This window comes from Corapipo altera, unplaced genomic scaffold (assembly GCF_003945725.1).
Source record: "Corapipo altera isolate COAL_440 unplaced genomic scaffold, ASM394572v1 73, whole genome shotgun sequence".
NCBI lineage: Eukaryota > Metazoa > Chordata > Aves > Passeriformes > Pipridae > Corapipo > Corapipo altera.
Genome location: NW_020884957.1, coordinates 477,372 through 499,265, shown reverse-complemented (window position 1 = coordinate 499,265; position 21,894 = coordinate 477,372). Strand labels below are relative to the sequence as shown.

Genomic DNA, 21,894 nt, shown 5'->3' with positions numbered 1-21,894 from the left:
ACTATCTGAATAAAGTCACAGTCCTGAACAGAATACACCAGGTCCTGGAGTGAGCTCCCACAAAACACCATATCAGGCTTCTCAGAGCCATACTCAGTCTGAGCTTTGCTAAATTTCTGCTGCAGCACCACTTCAGCACATCTCTCTGCCAACAGCCACATATTCCCACATGGTACAGCAATGCAACTTCTCTTTTCCTTCACACAAAGAACTTCTGCTGTACTCTTCCACCAAAGGAAAGGAAGCTGAAGAATAACTATCCATTAACTTGATAACATGTTTCTTACTAAGAAACAGAATAAAGACAAAATAAAAGCTCTGTGTAGACAGCAACAGTTTTTAGTGAAAAATACACACTATATGTGACTTAAGTATCCTGTACCCCATCCTGCCTTCCGAGTTCAAGATACAAGTCAATTATATGAATTGTTTTCATACCTAATGGCTGCAAACTCGGCCTCTAAAAAGCCTCTGCTTTGGAGCTTTTGTCATGCTTTCAGAGCCACTGCCCTAAATGTGTGAAAATGTGGCCTTTTTCAAAGAGGTGTTAAATTTTAATCTCAAGAATATATCACAATTAGATAATTTCAGTTATTTAAATGATAACTTCAACTTTTTTATCAGGGTTAAGTGAGTTGCAAAAGCTGATTTATTTTTCTTTCCTCTTCAGTTTTTCTTGGACAACAGCAATTTAGGAATTATTTGCTTTTGCTGCCCATGTACAAGCAGCAAAGCCAATAATTACTTCTTTTACATAGGTTAGTATGCTTTGCAGTGTTCAAGAACAAACTAACTTTAACATGGATTTCAAAATGAAAACATTGAAAATATAAAGCAAGACAGAGAACAGGCCATAAAACAAGAAAGAAAATACTGCCAGATTAATTTATTAAGTTTATTTCTATTCCCTTGTAGCTCCCAGAAATGTTCAGTAACAAACTAGTTGTTTTAAAAGGCAAAGACAACATGACAAATATAACACTGAGTACATGACAAACCTCGTTAACTTGTGTATAAAACACATTTTAGAACATAGTGAATACATCTTCTCATTGTGTAATTACCTTTCACAATAATAGTTAAATTAATTTCACGTAGAACAAAGCAGAAAACTTTTGCACACCATCTCCTCCAGAATATTCAAATTAATACTTTTTATCATCTTATCCTGTTTGTATAAGGCGGCCTTCTAAGAGAAGCCAAGTGAGCTGTCTATGACCAGCATTTCAATTAAATCAGCTTTCACTCTCTTGTTTCAAGAGTCCTCTGTAGGGCATATTTCCACTTTAACCTAAAAGCTGAATGCTTCATTACTTAATGATTTTTAAAGGGTTTTTAGCACTCCCAGCATCTGATACATGCTGTATTCTTTCAGTTTAAAGCATAATGAATAATTGTAAGCAGAAACAGAATCTCCCACATCTCCATTCTTGGGAGGAGTAAACTGTACCAGAAGTCTATTTCCATCTACTGAAGTCCCTGGACAAATTAAAATCCTCATGATCTCCACAGCAGCTGCCAGTGAGGTTTAACATTACTGGAACAATAATGTGAACAGACATGGAAGTTGACAGGCATGTGGTTATCTCTTATCAGCTATCACAACTTGAGCAGGAATTCTGTGACCCACTATTAAACAACTTTTATACTCCTTTATTACATTTGCCATGTTCCTCTCCAGGGGTTGTCTCTTACACTGAAAATGAGTGTAACAGACAACTGGTTTCTAAATATGAGATGCTCATGTAGAAAAAATAAACCCAAAGCATTAGAAAACTTTAAGTAACATCTCTCTTATAGCATAAATAGTGGCAGGCATTAAATTCCAACTGCAAAAGAATTATATTCCTTCCCAAGATCCAAGATTTCTATAATTGCTTCTAAGCACCATTAAAAATACCAGCCAGGACATTACCCCCTTACTTTCTTACCCCAGAGCCTCACTATCCTTCTTAAAACAAATAAATCTATATTTTTTTCAGAGTAAGCCCTTCAAAAAAAAAAAAAAAAAAAAGACTACAGAAGTTTCTTTTCCTTTTTCCTTTCTAAATGGACAACAAAAGCCATGCTTGCGAAACATTTAGTATTTAAGATAATACCTATTTGATATTTCTTTTCAGATGTCAACTTCCGAAACACAGATTTCAAGTTGTTGTAGATTTAACAGTGTGGATTTTGTCACTGTCCCATTTCAAGACAGCCCTGGAAACCTCAATAAGCAGCACATATTTGTCTGCCAAAAATCACTTGTTTATAGCATTGTCTCTTGGCACATTCTGACTGGAATATTATAATGTCTGTCATCTTCAGTTATGAGAGTCACCACAGGCCAATCCTCCTCCGGGTCATTGGGATAAAGTGTGATGAATTCATCAGTGCTATATTTATAGAGCCGATACACTTGGATGGTATACTGCAGAGCATAAGCAAGAAGAAACATTTCCACCTACATTGCAAAAAAAAAAATATATGTGTAAAATTAAACATACTTTTTACAAGATTTTTGTCATAAAACTACAAAAGTAATACCTATCAGATGTAATTTTTCAAAGAAAAAATTATGAAGTGAGAATGCATATACATGAACATCTCTACTTCAGTATCTCAATCATATATCTCTATGATAACATGCACTTAACATGAAGCTCTTCAGACCCACAGTGGCATAGTAGGATATTAATCCTAAAGAAAGCTACTTTACACAGAGAATCCAAACTTCCCTTCCACCACAAACAAGCAGGAAAGACATTCTCTTGTATCAGTATTCATCCTGTTAATTCACTAAACCAGGGAAGAGCAGGTTTCAAGCAATGATCATTTCACTCTTAGAGGATACTCTGAACTCTCCAGCCAAATAAAAAGTAAATGAAAAGCCCTTACAACCTGTTGACAGGAGAAGGAATTCAGAGAAAGAAGCTGAAAAAAATCTTCTATCTTGTCTACTACAGTGGCAAGCATACCCTGTTCTAAATAACAATTTACAAAGAATATTGCTGAAATAAATCTAATCAGCACAAAAATAGGTGCTATAACTTCTTGAATAAACTGAGCAGCAAAAAAGTCACCAATGAATCACTTAATTTAAGAGTAGCAGCAAAGTGTCTCATCTATACTATAGTTGTCAGATTTTTAAGACAATAAACAGAAACAAAACATAATACTTCCATGCTTCTACTGTCTATAATTAAGTAGTGAATTTAAGTGCAGTATCCCACTTGCAAAGTATTCAATGGGATTTTTTTAAAATGGATGTTTCTAAAATCTTTCAGACTATTCAGCTTATTAACTTTGGTTTGGGGTTTTTTTCATGATATGTGTACCATTTATGCCACGTATAACACTAATTGTCATTAGCTTATCAGAATTCACCACATATATGTGCTACATGTGATCTTCTCTTCTTAATTTGAGTATCAGCTTTTATTATGATATTTTTTAAAAAGCCAACAGTTAAGAGATTCATACAAGTGTTCTATTAACAGAAACCCCTATTTCCAAAGAATGGTGTCTGTCACCTGCCAGACAAAATCCAGCATTTAAAAGGAGGGTCTTTACCAACCCTCACTACAAGCAAGTAGTTCTAATATACTGTCAACAAAAGCTGGGTGATTTCTTAAACCACTTGAAACTAAAATGTTCAAAACAGGAAAATAACACTGAGAACAATCTCTCCTTACTTGTTCAAGGCCTCCAGTGTGACCAATATGATTCAAGTGATTATGCATTAGCTGACAAGGGTTGCTAGATGTATCCCGTGCAAACAGTAACCAGGAGAAGACAGGCACTCTCCTTCCATTTTTATCATCGTTGTATAATTCAATTGCAGTATTAAGCATCAAAAACTTCAGTGCTTCATAGAGACTGTATTCCTCCTCTTCATTTTTAAACAATTTATCACAAGCTTCTTGTTTTTCAATGGGATCCTTGATTTCACTTATATTCTTCCACTAAAAAAAACAAACCATCACACAACAAATTAATAGCCATCGCCGTGCAAGAGCTGCAAAAAGCACTTGTGATTTGTCAGATGCTCAATACAGGCACTCAGAATTTAATTTACAAAGGGCTTTGTGCCTTTTTAGAAACAAACAAGAATATTTCCAAAATTGTAGCCTTATCAAGGTCAGGCTCAGTTAGTCTGATTTTGTTTTAATTGGTCCTTAAGCAAAGTAAAAGGAGGGTATGCTAGAAATTGTTGCAAGATGGCTGAAAAAATACTGTCATGGGACAATAAGCAGTAAGAGAATAGCCTTTTTGTTTCTGTACCATAAATCGTACATAATTAATATTCTTTAAATTTCTGTTTCTCAGAGTACGTATTTCAGTCCAGCCCTCAAACTGTTTGAATGCAGCCTTTAAAATACTCTTAAAAACCTTCATAAAAAGAGAATATGCATCCACAGTAAGACAGGAACAGCTGGAGTTTTTTCAATAGGTTCCAGAGTTCCTACAGGGAGAAGGCATGGGGTTAGGTAATACAGAATCAACACTGAAAGGGCACAACCATGTTCCTGTGACGCTAACCTAGAATGAAAGCGTATAAAAATGGAACAAAACCTACTCCTTTGATATTATTTCAGTTTTGTTCTGTATTTTTCTTTCCTTGACCTGTTCTAGATAGCAAGAGGATTTATCCATAGTACATATCATTCCTTCAGATAAATACAAGAAATAATAGAGGTAAAAAGTTATACTCTGATACATTGATTTATTCATTGAAACCTGCCTAGCAGTTTTCTGCAGAGCTGCTTGCACATTATTTCCAACATTGGGCTATCGTAAGCACTGAAAGATCACACATCTCTCACATATCTGAACAGACATTCTTTACTTGACTTTTTTGCAGTATACATACAGAAAAGTGGCTTTCACTCCTGAAAACATCCTTATGCTAAATTCACCACATTCAAAAATCTTTGACTTTTTTTTATTTGTAAATGACCAAGAATAAAAAAATACTTTTCCAACCTTTTTCCTTAGAAGTATTAAATATTCTTTAATTTCATCACTTATTTCTCCCATCCTCTTGCCCAGTTTCTGTTTTAGCTGCCACTGCTTGATCCAGTCATACTTGTTCAGCAAGTTTTCAGGAAGCTGGAAGTTGAGGGAAGAAAAGGGAGCTTAAGTCAAAAGTCGGGAAAGCCACTAACTTGCATATTTTACTTTTTTTCTAACATTTTGCACCTTAAAACAATCCCTCATATGTTCTTTTGAACAGATGTCACAGTAAGATGATCATAACCGAACACAACTGTCTCTTTATATTTTTTGGGTAACAGTCAGAATATTGGTCTATTACTATTTACAGATCAACAAAACACCTAAGCACTGGAAAAATTAATCACCAAGTTACTTGTGCCTTTTTTTTTTTTTATTAAAACAGCCTCCCACCAGGAGATAGATGACAGCAACTGTGTTTCAAAGTGTCCCTAAACCAGCAGATGAGAAGACCACGTCCACCACATAATCCAGAAGTCTTGGTGGACTGCAAACTACTTTGTCCAGGACACACAAATTACATTTCCTTTTCAGAGAGCATAATTCAAGCACTCTATGATAGGTTTTTTATTAAAGAAGAAAACAACCTGGGAATTAGTTGATGCATCAGATCATATTTTAGCCTCAGAACTACCTCTTTTACTGCTCATGAGCTACACCTGTTAAGAGCTTTTACATTTCTCTTTAAGGACATCCTAGCAATTGCACATCCAGTTTTTTATCCTCATCTATTAACCCCTTTTACCACTAGAACTGGAAGACCACCTTGCATCTCACAATGAATTAAATACTTGGCTAGAGCAACACACATGCCATCAGCCATTACCAGCCAGTTTTCATTTTATCAGGATTCCAAATCAGTAATATGTTCTCTTTAATGGCAACCAAATATGTGTCAGATACACACAGATCTTCCCTCTCCAGCCTGGAGTCCTATGCTAACAGGACACATAGAACTAAGTAATCAAAAATTACGTGCCAGTAACTTCTAACTAGAAATGTGCGTGTAAACACCATTTAAAATTAAAAACAACAAAACACCAAAAACCTGACAAATTTGTACTACCAGCTATATGCTGGCAATACTGTACCTGTCACTACACGCATTTCTCCTACATGCCTTCTGCTTTGATGCACAGTACTTTACCATTTCAGTCAGTTGGGTTTGTAGTTGTGCCTTTTTTAAAAAAATGTTAATTATCATATGACACATTTTCCTCTATGAACCAGCAGGAAGAAAAAAAGATGAATATCATTAAAAACTGTAAAATACGCCATTTTTAAAAAAAGTTTGTGCACTCTTTAAGAAAGCACTGGGAAACTATGTTCTTTAACGTGATAATGTGGAAATGGTTGTCAGCTGAGAAATGTGGTTTTTTATAAAAAAGAAACCATTTTGCAATGTACTTACTGCTACAGTAAAACGTTCATAGAACTATTTTTATCAGTAATTACAAAAACATATCAGGAGATGTTTAATTAACAATAATAGAGACCACAATGAGAAATTTTAAAATGGCCTCTAAAGTTATACAGAAAAATAGCAAGAGCAGTGTCATTCTACCTGGACTGCTACACACAGAGTCTGCATCAGGCATTCACCATTTACACTCCCAGCAGCATCCTGACAAGTGGAACCTTACTCTTCTGAGGTGGATCACTCTTGTGTAGGCAGCTTCTCACATGTTTCTTCCATGTTCACCAATACCACCAAATGGACTTTGTTGACACAAGACAAATTCTGCAATATTCTTCTTCTGCTCTTAGGAAGACACCTTTCTTTGCTTGCACATCAGTGCTCCATAAGAACTGTTCTTCATGTCAGGGTGGAGTTGCTCTTAAGCTTATTTTAAGTCACATTTAAGACACAGGTAATTACACGCACTCTGAAAAGCCTACAGCATCCAATTTGCTATTCCACTTCCTAGAAAAACCATGTATGGAACATATGATAATTTTGAAAAGCTGGGGATTTCTCAAATGTTAGAATAATTGTCTATATTTTTTGTTATTACCAGCTATCTTATGGAAAATCTCTTACTGCCATATTACATGCAGTAAGAAGAAACCAAGAGAGCAAGATGAAGACAGACAAGTTACATTACAGTCAGCACTACAGTAACATTTATATACTTTATAAATTGGAAACTAAGGGCAGCTGGACTCAATTCCAAGGTGAAAGAATCACTGTGCACAAACAATATTGAACACTACCACTTCTCTGTTCAAAGGATATTGAAAAGTGAGCATATATAGCATAACAGAGAAACGAGATCATAAAATTACCAAATAGGTTAGAACAAATATTCCTCTACTGGAAGAAGATAAGAGTTTGAGACATACCATAGTCAAATCCTCACTCTGCAGCCAGTCTGGTAACTGGGTAGCTTGGCTTAATGCCTGGAAAAGAGTTGCTCTAAAAGCACAATAGTTGTCACCTCGTATTCTTCGTATAGATGCAAACTTCTGAGCAACTGCTTCATATCCCTAAAAAGCACAAAACCCAAATAATGTGAAAGCATTAATAAAACACTTTAAGGTCACACATTGTAGCGTAAAAAATATTGGAATATTAGCATCCAAATAACTAATGCTATTTTCAAAAAAAACAAAAAACAAAACATTTGACCCACTACCCATTTTTGAAGTTCAAATGCTTTTACGTCACAAATTATGCTTCGGAAAAAAACCCACTTCCCTAGTTCTGCTGAAAAACAAACAAGAAACCAAAGAAATCTAAGTAGATAATTGGTTGAGATATTTGTTTGATGACAGAATATGAACATCATTGAAATATGAGTAGCTAACTCATCTAGATTTCAAAAAAACCCAAACATATAAACACACACACAAGGCTACCTATGATGTTTACAAGAAGTATCAGAAATAGTTAATGCTACTTACCCAATACATGTCACATGTAGCTTGCTTCTGCCTCAGGGAACATTTGTGTTTACACTGAAATATCCTGACACTTGCCTCAGCCCATTTGTTCCCTCCCTGCTGTTCCCATACACACAGTTTTAGCAGAAGCCACAATGTTGAAATGAAACTTCCAAAGCTCAACATGTCTCCCCAGCTAACCTAGCGAGAGCCAATACCCTGTGTTGTCTGTATTTCTCAGTAATCTCTTGAAGGTGGCATCTTTTTATGTATTTATTTTTTATGCTTACTCATACATATAACTAAATTTTCAAACAACAACAAAACAACTTTGCTTTATTTTCTACTATTCTAGCTCAAGATTAATATAAGAACACTAGTTCAAATACTGGAAAAAAAAAATTCAGGAAAAATTTAAGAAAACCCATGACTACTCATTAAAGCTCCCCACCTTAAAAATCATGCAATTCATCAACTTTGGTTATTTGCTTTCTGTCCAAAAATTTGGTAATTTGCTCTGCATTTCAACAGTCCACAAAATTAGCATTTCATGACATTAAACAAAATATAAAACTTCAATTGAAAACAGTAAAGAAGAACAGTATTAATCAAATCCCTACACTACCAGCAAGTAGCCTTACTAAAAACACATTTGAAATGAGTACAAAAAGCATCTTCCAGTTATCAGCCACTTCTAAGACCTGACAATGTAAACCACTGCTACTGCATTTCCTGTCTTAAAGATTGATCCCATAGGAAATCACCTACCAAACATAAAAATGAAAAAAAAGTCTAATGAAATTCAACAAAAACAGAACTGCTACCTTTCTCATCCTTTTTGCTACTGGTGTGTTTCCTCTCCATTCTTTTCTGCAATACTCCATGATATCCATTTCAGGTGAAACACTTAGTTTATATTCTGTCAAAATAGAATATGTAACATTATACAAAAAACAGAACAAGGTAGAAACTGTGTCAAATTTCTAAATACACTATCACTTTAAAATAACCTTAGTGCCAAACAAAACTGGCAGAACAACCTACAGCTACTAATTATTAGCATGGGAGGGGAAAAAACCAGCTTGTTCTGAAAATTACACGTGAAGAAAAACAATTTTTTTGCCTCCAACAAAACAGAACACTCTGGTCCTCTCTTCTGCAAATACTGTAGAAATTAGCAAAGTACTCTTCATTTTCTTAGCAAGCAGAAAAATATTTCACAAAACTTTCTCTCTTCAGAAAGCAGCCAAACTATCAGGGAGAAAGATGTCAGATCGTTCTGAATAAGTCAGTGACAACAGTAGAAAGAAGAAATACAGTTTTGTCTTGGAATCCCAACAGCTTTCATTCTAAAACAGATAGCACTAAGGTTAACAAGGCATCCCTGCAACAGATGCTGCTATGATAACAATTGAACCGGTAATTTTCAAGCACAACATTTACTTTAATATAGGCTGAGACTGCTTTTCAAAGGATTAACATTCTCTTGTCAAGTAACTACATAAACACAGGAATAATACACTAAAAGAGCAACTAATTTTACATTAAATCGATCTTTTTGTGTATTAAACTGTACGATGTACTCAGTCATGATAAGTAACTTCTATTGCACACAGACATCTGTGCACAGAAGTCCTTGGAAATGAGGGTGTCAAAACATCACAAATTAGTGCTACAGTGAATTGTAGCACTTCACACAAAGTTCAATTGTACCTGAAGAGTTTGCCTCACGAAGTAGTATTTTCTCTCTCTCTATTTCTTCTGCATCACGATACATGTCCTCCTCACTGCAATAAAAATTAACACATACCTCATGTAACAGCACAAATCTTACACTCTTTTTCAACCTTTTTACAACTCAGGCAAGTACTGCAGTCTTACTACAATTATTTTTTAACTCAATTTGCTTTCCATCTTACACATTTTCATAGAACCAACATTAGCTCCCAAATGAATTTGCAAAAGACATAAGCCAGCATGCCTTTTTTGCATATATGAGTAACACCACCCAGGCATGCAACTAAGAACCCATTACTCAACAGAGCTTTGTATCTACGCACCACTGGGACTGAGCAACCCGCCCAGTAGTGAGCAGAACATGAGAGAATATGATGAAAAGTAACAAACTATCTTGCAGCTGGTTTGAATGTTACTAAGTCAAAGAAGTTCTAACATGATCCAAACTGCAGCATACAGGCTAGCTGAAATCCAGACAAACATTTGAAGGTACGTTGTCTTAAGAGTCAAATATCTCCATTTGAGCCTACAGACATTCTAAAGCCAAGTTATGACCATAAGGGAGGAAATGGTGGCCTACAAGACTATTGTTTCTATGTATAGCTTAGCATTAACACAAAGAGATCTCACAGCTTGGATGTGAATGTTACTGAGAAAAAATGAGGCCCATGCAATGTTCAAAAAACTGACTGTAAACTGCACATTCAAAACCATGAATCTTTAAACATGATTCTAAGTGTCATTTATCATATAATTACATCTAGCAAATAAACTTTCAAAAAATAATCAGTCTCGCACCTAAAATACTTCAAAAAAACATACACCAAACTTATTAGTATCATTTAGGTTTATCACTAAAAAAACCTTACACTTAAAGTCTGTATTTTGAAGAAAGTACATGTGCAGAAAAAGCTATCAGGTTTTTATTTATTGCCCACCACTATTAGTAGCTTCTACTCTAGTACTCAAAAACCCCCAATACAGTGTGCTTGTAAAAGATCAGGAAGAAATTAAGGCAGTGACCCTGCCCCATCACCTTACACCACTAAGAGAGGAAGACTGCAAGAATGGGTTTAATGTAGAAAGCTGGTAATTAGATTACTTCCATTAAACTTGAAAGGATACACTACTAAATGATGGCATTGTATTTCTGTTTCTTTATATCCAAACCACCTTACTCAAATCATTTGCATGGGAGATCATTTGCATATATTTCCCATGAGAAGAAAAAAACCACTTAGTATAAAGACCAATATAGGTTAATAGCAGGAAACTCATCTACTATGCTGTCATATCAAACCACTGTTTAGTTTTTATTCAAGTGCTCTAGTAACTGCTTGAAATCTCTTCTGTAACAATACTAAATAATTATTAATTAAAAGAGAAACAATAGATATAGGAGATACTAAACACACTACTCCACAGTTATTCCATTAGATGGAGAAAGAAGTCACTAATAAACTACAAAAATAAACAAAAATTTATCTAAAGGGTGAAGGTGGCCTTCAAACTTTAAGATATGACATTTAGACCTATCTCACTAAACCATTAACTAATTTTCCCAAGAAATTTACCTTCATGAACTGAGAGTACCCCTCCCTTTCTACAGAAAAACTGTTAATATATTAAAAAAAAAATCCTCACCTTTCCTCAGGTGACTCCACTGCTGAACAGTTGCTAGATGCAGGTAGATACAGTTCACAGTTTCTAGCTTCATCCTGATCTGTCACAAGTGATTTAATCATTTCTGTCTTCTCAGGTCTCCCACTACTTCTGTATACATAGTCTTTACTTATTTCTGATGTATTTTGCTCTTTCTGGTCTGTAGCCGCATTTGCTGAACCAAGTTCCTCAGAAGCAACACCAACTTCCTTTTTATGCTTCATCAGCTGTGTGGGAACACTCTGCTCTGCAGCTGCAGAAAGGCTGGTTGGTTCCGTCATCCACCCTTGAAAATTATCCTGTCTTTGAAGAATGGAGAAATATATGAAGAGCAGCTCTCACAGAAGAACAAAAGCACATGTTTTAAGAAAACTACAATATTTTAATAGTAATTCTAAGGAGTAATTCTAAGGATTCAGAGCCTACACAAATTTTTCAAAACCAACAACTAAATTCAGAACGGTTCAGTAAAATAGGACAGCTCCCAAGCTATTTTCAAACTCATCCTACTGGCAAGTCAATTCTGCTTATTACCAAGGCTAAGCTGTGCCAGCTTCTCAAACACAACCTGCACTAGAATTAGTACACTGACTGAACACCTGCTGCTCTCAAGGTGCATTATCATCTAAAAACCTGAGGATTAAAAGAAATCCCAATGAAACAAGTTTCAGTCCTGCAAGAAAAGGATTTTTACAAATGCACCTGGTGCAATGTGAAACTTCCATTGCATCAGGATTATGCTTAGTGCAAAAGTTTCCAATCTTTATGCCTTCCAACATGATGCCCAAGGTATCAAGACAGGATTTCTACGACCCATTCTAGCAAGCTCTCCATTCTGCTACCTCAGCTGGTCACCTTCGAACTCAGAATCTTAATATCCACTCTGTACACCTTAAAACTGAACAACATATTTCCATCTCCAGGTTAAAGCCGCCCATCTGCAACAAACCTTTGTTGCAACATCTGTAAACAACAGATGTTACTGCCCTTTGGCACGCAAGCCCTGCTGTGTACCAAGCAGTCCCATAGCACAGCTCAGGACTAGAGTTCATGGAACAACAGAATGGCCTGGGTTGGAAGGGACTTTAAATATCACCTAGTTGCAAACCCCCTTCTGTGGGCAGGGACACCTTCCACTAGACCAAGTTGCTCAGAGCTCCTTCCAATCTGGCCTTGAACACTTCCAAGGATGGGGCATCTACCGCTTCTCTGGACAACGCCTTTTAGTGCCTCACCTCCCCTCTTTCAGTTTGAAATCACTCCCCCTTGGCCTGTCACTACATGCCTTAAAAAGTCTCTCTCCATCTTTTTTGTAGGCTCCCTTCAGCTACTGGAAGGTCGCAATTAGATCACCCCAAACTCTCCTCCAGGCTGAACAAACCCAATTCTCTTAGTCTTTCCTTATAGAAGAGGTGCTCCAACCCTCTAATCAACTTGTTGGCTCTCCTCTGGACTCGCTCCAACAAGTCCACGTCCTTCCTGCGCTGGGGACCCCACAGCTGGATGCAGCAGAGCAGAAAGGGGCAGCATCACCGCAGCTCGACCCGCTGGCCACGCTGCTTTACACGCAGAGTCGCACCCCGCGTTCCGACTTTTCCCATCCCTGCTCCTCAGGGAAGGACGACCCAGGCTTAGCGCAGCACACGGTTACCTGTGCCCGCGCCCGCACAGCCGATGGGGAGGCCTCACCTTTCCGCCGCGCTCTGTCCCGCCCGGCACCGCTCGGGCCCGACGTGGGAGCGCAGCGCTCCGCCCGCCGCCGCCCGGCCCGCCCGCCGCCGCTGGCCGCTCATGCCGGAGGGGCCCCAGGCAGGGCCTGGCAGCGCCAGCCCTGGCCCCCAGCCACCCAGCGAGCGCCCGCCCGGCTCCTGAGCGGCTTCGCAGGCGCTTCCGGGGCGCCGGCCGCCGGCATCCTGAGCTCGCGTCATCCCGCCGGAAAGGGCGGCCGCACCAGCCCACTGCTCCCCCCTGCCGGCTCCGCCGTGCAGCGGCGGTGAGCCGCGGGTGCCGAGCTCCAGCGCGGTGCGCAGGGGCGGCGGCAGAGGGAAGGTTATTGCTCCTCGGGCTGCCAGGGGAGTGCACACGCACCGACCTGAACTCGCGTGAAATCATATCATGTATCATATCATCATATCATCATGGCTGGGCTTCGCGAACGAAGATTTGGGAGGGGCTCTACCCACGTTTGTTGCAGGCGCGTTGGTGGCTAAAAAGGCCAATACGAGATAGGCGTGACCGGTTGCAAAAGGCACACCAGAAAGACTCCTTAGATGGTATATTCTGCAAGGCACGATTCTTTCTGCGTTGTCTTTTCTCCTCGAGAGTGATCCTGCGTGTGTTCTCAAAAGCATCAGCAGTGTTATAGATGGTCTGTCTCCAGACCTCCCGGCTGGAGGCCAGAGTAGACCAGTTATGTTGATCAATATGGCCAAGCTGAGATGTTGTTTCAGGGAGTCCTTGTATCTCCTCTTTGGGGCTCCTCTCTTGCGGCAGCTGGTGGCAAGTTCACCATAGAGCAGGATCTTAGGGAGGCGGTGGTCCTTCATCCTTGAGACGTGCCCTGCCCAACGCATGTTCTGAGCAACATGGCCTCAATACTTGTGACTGCTGCTCATTCTAGAACCTGTGTGAAATAAAAGGAGTTAAAGGACAACCCCCAAGGTTGAAGGCAATAAATACAAGAGGGCAGAAATGAGTTGCCTTCCGTCTGTCAGATGCTCCGTAGGAAATTACTAGCCAGGAAGCCCAGGTGCTGTTAAGAATGCAGGTGCATGTGGCAGCCATCGTAGGGGACTTGTCAGAGGCTGGAAGTCTCGCGTCTGGGACCAAAAAATGCATCACCAAGTTCTCATACGCCTTTTGTTAAACTCCAGGCAGAAAAGAAACCTACACAGAGAGTATATAAACCTTTCAAAATTACCTGTCACTCAAACATGCCCGATAGTACCAAAAGAAAAAAAAAAAAAGAATACTCAGAACAGTAAAAAGTCGGAAAGCTGTGCTGTGGTAGAAAAAGTCCACTGCACTTTGAGCGTTTTGGAGGATCCTCCTTCCGGCCCTTTTTGTGAATTGACATGACATTTGCCAACTTCCAGTCATCTGGGACCTCCCCCAGTGAGCCAGGACTCTTGACAGATGATGGAGAGAGGCTTGGCGAGCTCTTCCGCCAGCTCCCTCATCACCCTTGGGTGGATCCCATCTGGTCCCATAGACTTGTGGGGATCCAAGCAGCTCAGTAGGTCACTAACTGTTTCCTTCTGGATTACAGGTTCTTGTCTCTTTCTACAAGCTCCAGAAGCCAGTTGTCCTCAGGACAACCTGTCTTACTGTTGAAAACTGAGACAAAGAAGGTGTTAAATACCTCAGCCTTTTCCTCATCTTTGATAACTATATTCCCGCCCATGTCCAGTAAAGAATGGAGGTTTTCCTTGCCCCTCCTTTTGCTACTGATGTATCTGTAGAAGGACTTTTTGTTATCCTTCACAGAGGTGGTGAGATTCAGTTCAAGTTGTGCCTTCGTCCCTCTAATATTCTTTCTACAAGACCTAATTATATTCCTAAATTCTACCAGAGTAGTCAGCCCTTTTTTCCATAATCGGTAGGCTCTCTTCTTTACCCTAATTTCTTTCAAAATCTCCCTGTTCAGCCAGACCAGTTGTCTTCCCCGCCGGCTCGCCTTTCAGCACACTGGGACAGCCTGCTCCTGTGCTTTCAAAACTTGCTTCTTGAAGTACGTTGATCCCTCCCAGACCCCTTTGTTTTCAAGAGATGTTTCCCAGGGTACACTCTGAACATGAGTATCATGAATGTTTGAAGAAAAGAAAAAAACCCATTACTTAGGGTATTTTTTTAATCACTGCTCTTTTTTTTTATCAAATTTGTGTTGGATTGCTTTTGACAATATCTCCTTTAGAACAACTGTCTGACAGGTTTGTCTCAAAATGCATTCTTGTTTCACGTTGGTCGTTTCAGAATTACTCGTGCTCAAACAGCTAGTCCACTTGAAATATACCCCAAACTATCTCCTGTATTCCCATCATTTAAATAATTTAGATTGTGTAGCATTTAAGAATCATTACAGTTGCCTCCTTTTTAAGATTCTGTACTTCGTTTGTTAGTTACCCGCTTTTGCTATTCTCTCAGCAACTTCATGAGAGAGATGTTTTGGCTGACCATTTCACAACCCCTCAGAAGAGTACAGAGCAGAAAAATTCCATAGGTGAAATAGCAACCTAGACCTATTTCATCATGATGGGCAAAATAGCGTGTTATAAAATGACACTGAAAAATAGATAAACTCTACCCAGTTATGAAATTAAATTTGTAAATTCTATGCAGGCTCTATTTGGCAGTAACAGAAAGTTCCTGAACAGCAAATTGTATTTCATTTCTCGAGAATTATGAGATGAAAACCATGGTATGGTGCCATATTTCAGGCTGCATTACAGTAGTGTGAGCCATGCCATGTGAGCTTGCCAGAATGGGTGCAGTCTCTGTCATCTGGTATTTAGCTGCTTACAGACAGGGCTTATGTCAATCACATGATTAAATGTTTTTTTCTCTTCACCACAAAAAGACCAAAACTAAATACCCAAAGGAGAGATTTTCCTGATAAAACTTTGTGTTTGCATTACTTGAAATAAGGTTTCTCTCTGCCTCCTGTAAACAATACGTTGCAAGCATATGTGACACTTATTTTCTTAGCAAGGGGTATTTTTATGTTTAGTGTTGATGTGTATATTCCAGATATATAGTATCTGGAAATAATTGATAAGTTCCATGACGCATTTCACAAGATCAAGTGTGGCAAAAGAGTTGTGTATTAGTCATTGCCTTCCAGGTTGCAGAAATTCCAAGAAGAGTTTTACGTTGCAAATAAAAACGCAGTGTCTTAAGGACAGAAGGCAGTAGCTGTCAATTAACATGCAACAATGCTAGCTAATTTAATATTAAAGAAAAAAGAAACAAGGATAACAAAAGTTCAGTAAGAATGTATACAAATACGTCTAGAATAATGCAGTGTAAATAAAGAAAAATGTCTTTTTTTTTTTTTACAAGTACTACCAAGTTGAAAAGACAAAGGGACTTGAGCATAGCGTCTTGAAGTTTGCTTTCTAAAGACTGTGAAAGTGATGAGCTCTTCATTTTTTTTAAGATGATCTATTTTTAAACAAATAGACCCCTCAAAACAAAGAGACCCCTTTGTGATTTGTATACTCAATTCCATATTGAAATAGGTATGTGTAATTTAAAAAAAAGTCTCATTTGCTCAAATTATGTAACATTTCTGAGCAACAGGTTAACATAAACTATTAAGTGCACTCAATAATCAACAGCCATTCAGTGTTTACTTTTTTTTTTCACACTACTGCTACAGATATTTTGCATGGATGATGGAAGAATAAAATGTTAGTCATATGTACTTCATTTAGAGCCATACAAGATCACTGATATCCAGTAATAAATGCTGTATTTTCCAACAGAGGCCAGTTGCCCTTTTCAAAGTCTTCAGGGCAGAGGTAGCATCTTGCTTTTCAGTATTGGTAAATAATATAGGTGTGTGAACAAATTACAAAAATACTGAAAGAAGAATGTATATAGGATTCTGTTGAATTACTGCAGTCAGTTTGAAAGAAAAATATTGACATATTCATAGAAAAGTTACTGTGTATGAAGATCAAGCAAGGTAGATGTATCTATACAGAAAAAAAAAGGGAACAGCTGTTTGCTGTTGTGGAAGATATTAAAATAGTCATGTTACTCTTTAAGACTATTTTTTGAGAATGTGGCTTAAGCAGAATTTAGACATGTAAACCCAAGATCTTTGTTTTACTTCCAAAACACTTAAAACTTGTATTTTCAAACTTCCATCTGCAAAGGAGGCAGACAACTAAGTATCACTAAAGTCTACAGTAAAAACCGAAAGTCATGCCAGTTGTCCTGTATGTGACCTATTAATAGATCAGACTATTTCACTTAGAATTCTAGTTCTCCTATTGTCATAATTTCCAGTGGGAAGCCTGGGTAGCTCCTATACCAATGGAAGAAGTGAGATTCAGCCTCCTAGCTGAAAATAAAATTGATATTTCAGTTCTCAACCCTGAGGTACCAAAGTCAGTGTCACAATCAAGTGAACGTGAGTGAAGAAAATCAGCAAGCACTACTTCCAGAGTAATGCAGTTCTGTGTTATAACTCATAGTTTTCCAAGAATGCATCTCTGGCTTACTGATTCCACCAGAATGAGTTCATCAGAGTTTACTTATTACTGTAAGTTCTTCATATCCTTTGATAAGTGTAAGGTACAACTATTGCACTTTGCCAGTACAAATAAGAGTATATATCCCAATAAAGATTATTAAAAAAAATAACACAAAAAAACACAACAAAAATGTATTAGTATATACCAAAACTGAAGAAAATATTGCAGCTTAATATACTTTTGCCCAAACTGCTTAGAATTCCTTAAATATTTTTTCCCCAGGCTGACATAGTGAAAGTATTACAAAGCACTCAGAGAAGCAGCAGCACCACACGGTATTTTGGGTTTCTGACTTTCTCAACTCAGGAGAGTTAAGGACCTTTGCAAAGCAAAACCTTTTTACCTGGAAGACTCTGACAGCCCTACAGACGTACAGAGTCATAAAATGCATCAGTGTTCATTGCTTACAGCTTTGTATAGGAAACTAAACCTTGATTCCTGGCTGATATACACATTATTCTCTTCCAAAAGACTTTACTCTTTTTTATTGTTACTGTTTATAAGGAGGAGGCGGAGTGTTCAGGATTTCTTAGAATGTTGTCTTTTTAAATATAAGTTTACAAGAAAGAACTGTTTCTTACATACAGTCAAAGTGAACTAAATTTTTACTCAGTTTTAGCTGAAGCAACTTTAGCATCCTTTAAAAAGTTAATGAATATACACAACAAAGACATTCAGTGCAAAACAAGATATCATATTTTGTAGGTCTGAAATATTTCTGTACTTGTTACTTTCTGGTAAAGGACACTGGCAGCTGAGGTTTTAATACAAAAAGAACCCATCAAACACCATGAAAAACTATTTTGATTCTTTTTACCTTATTTAATGCATCTTGGTGCCTGCCAACAGTTGTTATCTTCTTTGCTATACTAATTAGAGTGCACTACTTGAAAATGGCTCTGAAGTTTTGAAGAGTATGATTAGAAACCTCTGGGTGATCAGTTCTTCAGGTGACTATTGGAGAATATAGTTCAGAAGAAAACCAGATGTGAAAAAACCACCAGTAAAAGTCGAATGGGCAATACAGTATCTGTTATATACTTCTGTAATTACATATTACCCATGAGTGCTTTTTTCCTCCAGCATCCCTGAATTCATCTGAGTATTTGGAAAAGTATTCTTAAAAAGATATGTCTCCTCCCTGGTACATAAAGAATGGCTTTCCACTTGTACAATTTTTAGGTTTGTATTTTCCTAGAGTGAGCTCTAAATTGGCATGCTGCTGTCCATCAAGCAAAAAGGCAGTTCCAGCACCCTGTGTTCCTTTTTTAAACAACTGAGAAAAATATGTAGGTTGTGGCTTTGGTGCAGTGGGTGGGGTTTTTTTCAGTCCCCTGAACAGAAAATGGAGAATGTGTGAGTCATATCAGTATAACCTATACATCACTGGCAAAAATTATGGCTGTTTGCAAATTTAAAAACTGTCATTATTTTTTCATTGTGCACCAGTCTATACAATTTAAGTCACAAGTCTTCACAAAAGAAAAAAAAAGGCACCTTTAAAAACCTACTTCACATTTTTTTGAACAAGCTTGAAAATGCATTTTTTAAATGAATAAATATATTGTCTATTAATTTGATAAAATATTTATTAAAAGAAGTTACAGTATGATGTAGCTAATTTTTTTCATTATTAAACAAAGAGCACATCATGTCCCCTCTATAGAAAATTTTTTTTAGAGTACTGTCAGTAAACCAACATTCTCATCAATTAATATGTCAGAATAAACGAGCAATATGTCCTGCTGACTGTTGGCCAGACCAAGAACATACTTAGTGGCTCAATTAATTAACTAAACCTGCCATAACATTTTGTATATTTCATGCCTTTTTGGACTTTCCAGTTTCCACATTAAAACAAAACAAAGCAAAACAGAACAAAACAAAAAAAAAAAAAAAAAAAGAGAGAGAGAGGATAGATAGGTCTATAGGTCTATAGAAGCCAAGTAGTGATACTAAATGCAAAATTCTAGCAGTTTCATGAGACACAAATTTAAGAAACATACATGTGTGAGTTGGCCCATCTTCTCCACCCGTAGTATCAAGCATGTATTTCCTTTATTGATTGGTTGAATATTCATTTTATTTTCAGCATAAAGAGGAAGATTAGAACGAGAGTTACTGCTCCTGTTTTTACATTAAATCTGCAAAAGGTGTTTGCATTTTTATTATACTGTAATGAAGAAAACAAGTGGGTCGTGTTTTCATAAGATACCAGAAAAAAGTAGCATTTTGCATGTGTAAAACAGCATGGTTGCTGCTGCTGCTAAAACTGACTCTGACCTGCAACATCAGGCTGTTTTTTTCAGGGAAAAAATTCTACTAGTAGTAATAGCAGACACATGTCTCTGTTGAGAACCATGCAGTTGGTGACAGGGCCACTAGCTTCTCCTTTGAAATGCTGTGATTTCCTCTTTAGTGAGCACGGTCATGAATCTGCACAACCTCCTGAGAGTAATAAAGCAGATAAAAGACCAACAGTAAAATCAAAACCACCATATGGCGTTGTCTTGGAGAAGTGATCAAGATGAAATCAAGTGATGAGTTGTAACGTTCTGCCTGGGGAGTCTGACATGTCTGCATCCATCACATTTGCTGGGTGATGTGATAAAAGCTCATCTGCGCAATCACCAAGGAGAACAGAGAGACCACCCTTGTCAGCTATGCAGATGGCAAGACTAGCTTAAAATCTAGTGAGAGGTGTCTTTTGTAGTCAGATGTACTTTGTGAGGTTGTGTGTAAGGTCAAGACAGTGAGAGAAGCAACGTTAAGTTGGGTTACTGAAATAATAAAACATCCCAAAGAATATCCCAGAGTATGCAAGAGTATGATAAAACATATATTTAAGTATAAAAAAATCAAGAAGCTAAGGGGATTTTATTACAGCACTCAAATTCAATCGTCCCCTTTACTGTTTTCCAAAAGGAAAAAAAAGGCCATATTTTCTCTAATGAGTTAACAAATCAGCCTCAGGATCTTTTCAGTTCATTGATCAAGTGAACTCAGTCCGTTCATTTGGAACAAATCCCTCTCAGCTGATGATCATAAGTCTACCTAATGAACAAGCCTTTGGAGTTGCTTAGATGTGGCTGCCCTTGCACATACTTGATTGAACCAAGGAATGTATTTATACCTGCTGTGCAACTGCTCTCCAGCTGACCAGCTCCTCAGACTCCCACTTGTTGATGCTAGCTCCTGTCATCTGCCTTTTGTCCATGCTCCCTGCCAAGAAGGAGCTCTCTATTTCTGGCTTGACCTAGCATTAGCCTCCCTCAACAAGGAAGATCATGGCTACTGAAGCTCACATCCATTCCCCCTCTGCCAGCTGTGGTACTAGAATTGGTTTTGTGGATGGTATAAGCATTCTTCTCAGTGCAGCTGGCGACATACACTGGCTTCCATCAAGAAGTAGATCTTAAGTCTCAGTGACAGCATAAACTCTTTACTGTGGTACTGTTCTTAAATCTTCTCAAGACATATGGAAAATTTTCAGTTAATAAAAAAAATATCTCAATAGGAGGGTTGAACTGATCCATAATATATATTGAAATAGAACAGAGCAGAGAGACCCCTGAAGTAGAGATCCTTTGGAAGGTTGTAACAGTAGGATTAAGTCTCTGTGCAGCAGCTCAATTCCTTAGGGGGGGGGAAAAAAAAAGAAAAATAGCAAAACAAGAGCTATACCAGAAACATGAAAAAGCCCGTTTTACAGTAAGCAACAGTGATATCCACAACTAAATTAAACAAATAAACCAGATTAACCTATGTTAGAGCAGCAGGAAAAAACAAACAACTTCCCCCTAAAAAAACCCTCCGGTCAGAACAGGAACCTCTTATTGCTGGATGGTTTTCAAACCATTTCCACAAGCAGTGTAGAAAAGAGAAAGTGAGTGAGATAAGACTAGTTAATGTTTAGCATTGCTGACACAAGAGACCTAGCAAGAACATTCTTAAAGAAAAGCAATTGCATATTTTACCTCACATACATGTAATTAGCATAACATCTTTTATAGCTAACAAATAGTTAATCCAAAATTCTGACAGGTTAACTTTGTTTATTCTTATTTAATTAGTTTTTTTGAGTTATGGATTTCTTTACTGCATATCTCACATTGAAAATTATATGCATTTAGATTATTTAGATTTATATAGTCTTATGTATTATTTATAATTTATACATGTGTATTTAGACTTGCTACCACCATTGTTAAATAGTATTTACCTATATTTAATGTTTCCCAAATACCTTCCTTTATTAGGACATGTAACTGTACCTGCTGTTTCAAATAAAAAACAAACAAACAAACAAAACCCACCTAAAAAAACCCCCACCCAAACCTCAAAAATGTCTCCA

The 21,894-nt window shown here is 37.7% G+C and overlaps 1 protein-coding gene across 2 annotated transcripts; it reads right to left on the bottom strand.

Moving 5' to 3' along the window:
• Positions 1–871: 871 nt before the first annotated feature.
• OTULIN (OTU deubiquitinase with linear linkage specificity) lies at positions 872–13,053 on the bottom strand. 2 transcript variants are annotated; one of them, XM_027663775.1, is made up of 8 exons: positions 12,970–13,053; positions 11,263–11,583; positions 9,595–9,668; positions 8,706–8,800; positions 7,342–7,485; positions 4,969–5,094; positions 3,678–3,947; positions 872–2,446 (listed from the first exon to the last, which is right to left on the bottom strand). In XM_027663775.1, exons 2-8 carry the CDS (start codon positions 11,559–11,561, stop codon positions 2,252–2,254), a joined length of 1,203 nt encoding a protein of 400 aa, XP_027519576.1. In that variant the 5' UTR covers positions 11,562–11,583; positions 12,970–13,053; the 3' UTR covers positions 872–2,251. The 2 variants fall into 2 exon arrangements, with proteins under 2 accessions (XP_027519576.1, XP_027519578.1); XM_027663777.1 differs by having other exon boundaries at positions 11,263–11,579.
• Positions 13,054–21,894: the final 8,841 nt, after the last annotated feature.

Coding starts and splice junctions, on each gene's coding strand:
- OTULIN (XM_027663775.1), bottom strand. CDS start 11,561: ATGACGGAACCAACCAGCCTTTCTGCAGCTGCAGAGCAGAGTGTTCCC. Junction 7,486..8,705: donor TAGCAAAAAGGATGAGAAAG/GTAGCAGTTCTG, acceptor TGTGCTTTTTAG/GGATATGAAGCAGTTGCTCA. Junction 3,948..4,968: donor TAATACTTCTAAGGAAAAAG/GTTGGAAAAGTA, acceptor TGTTTTTTTTAG/TGGAAGAATATAAGTGAAAT.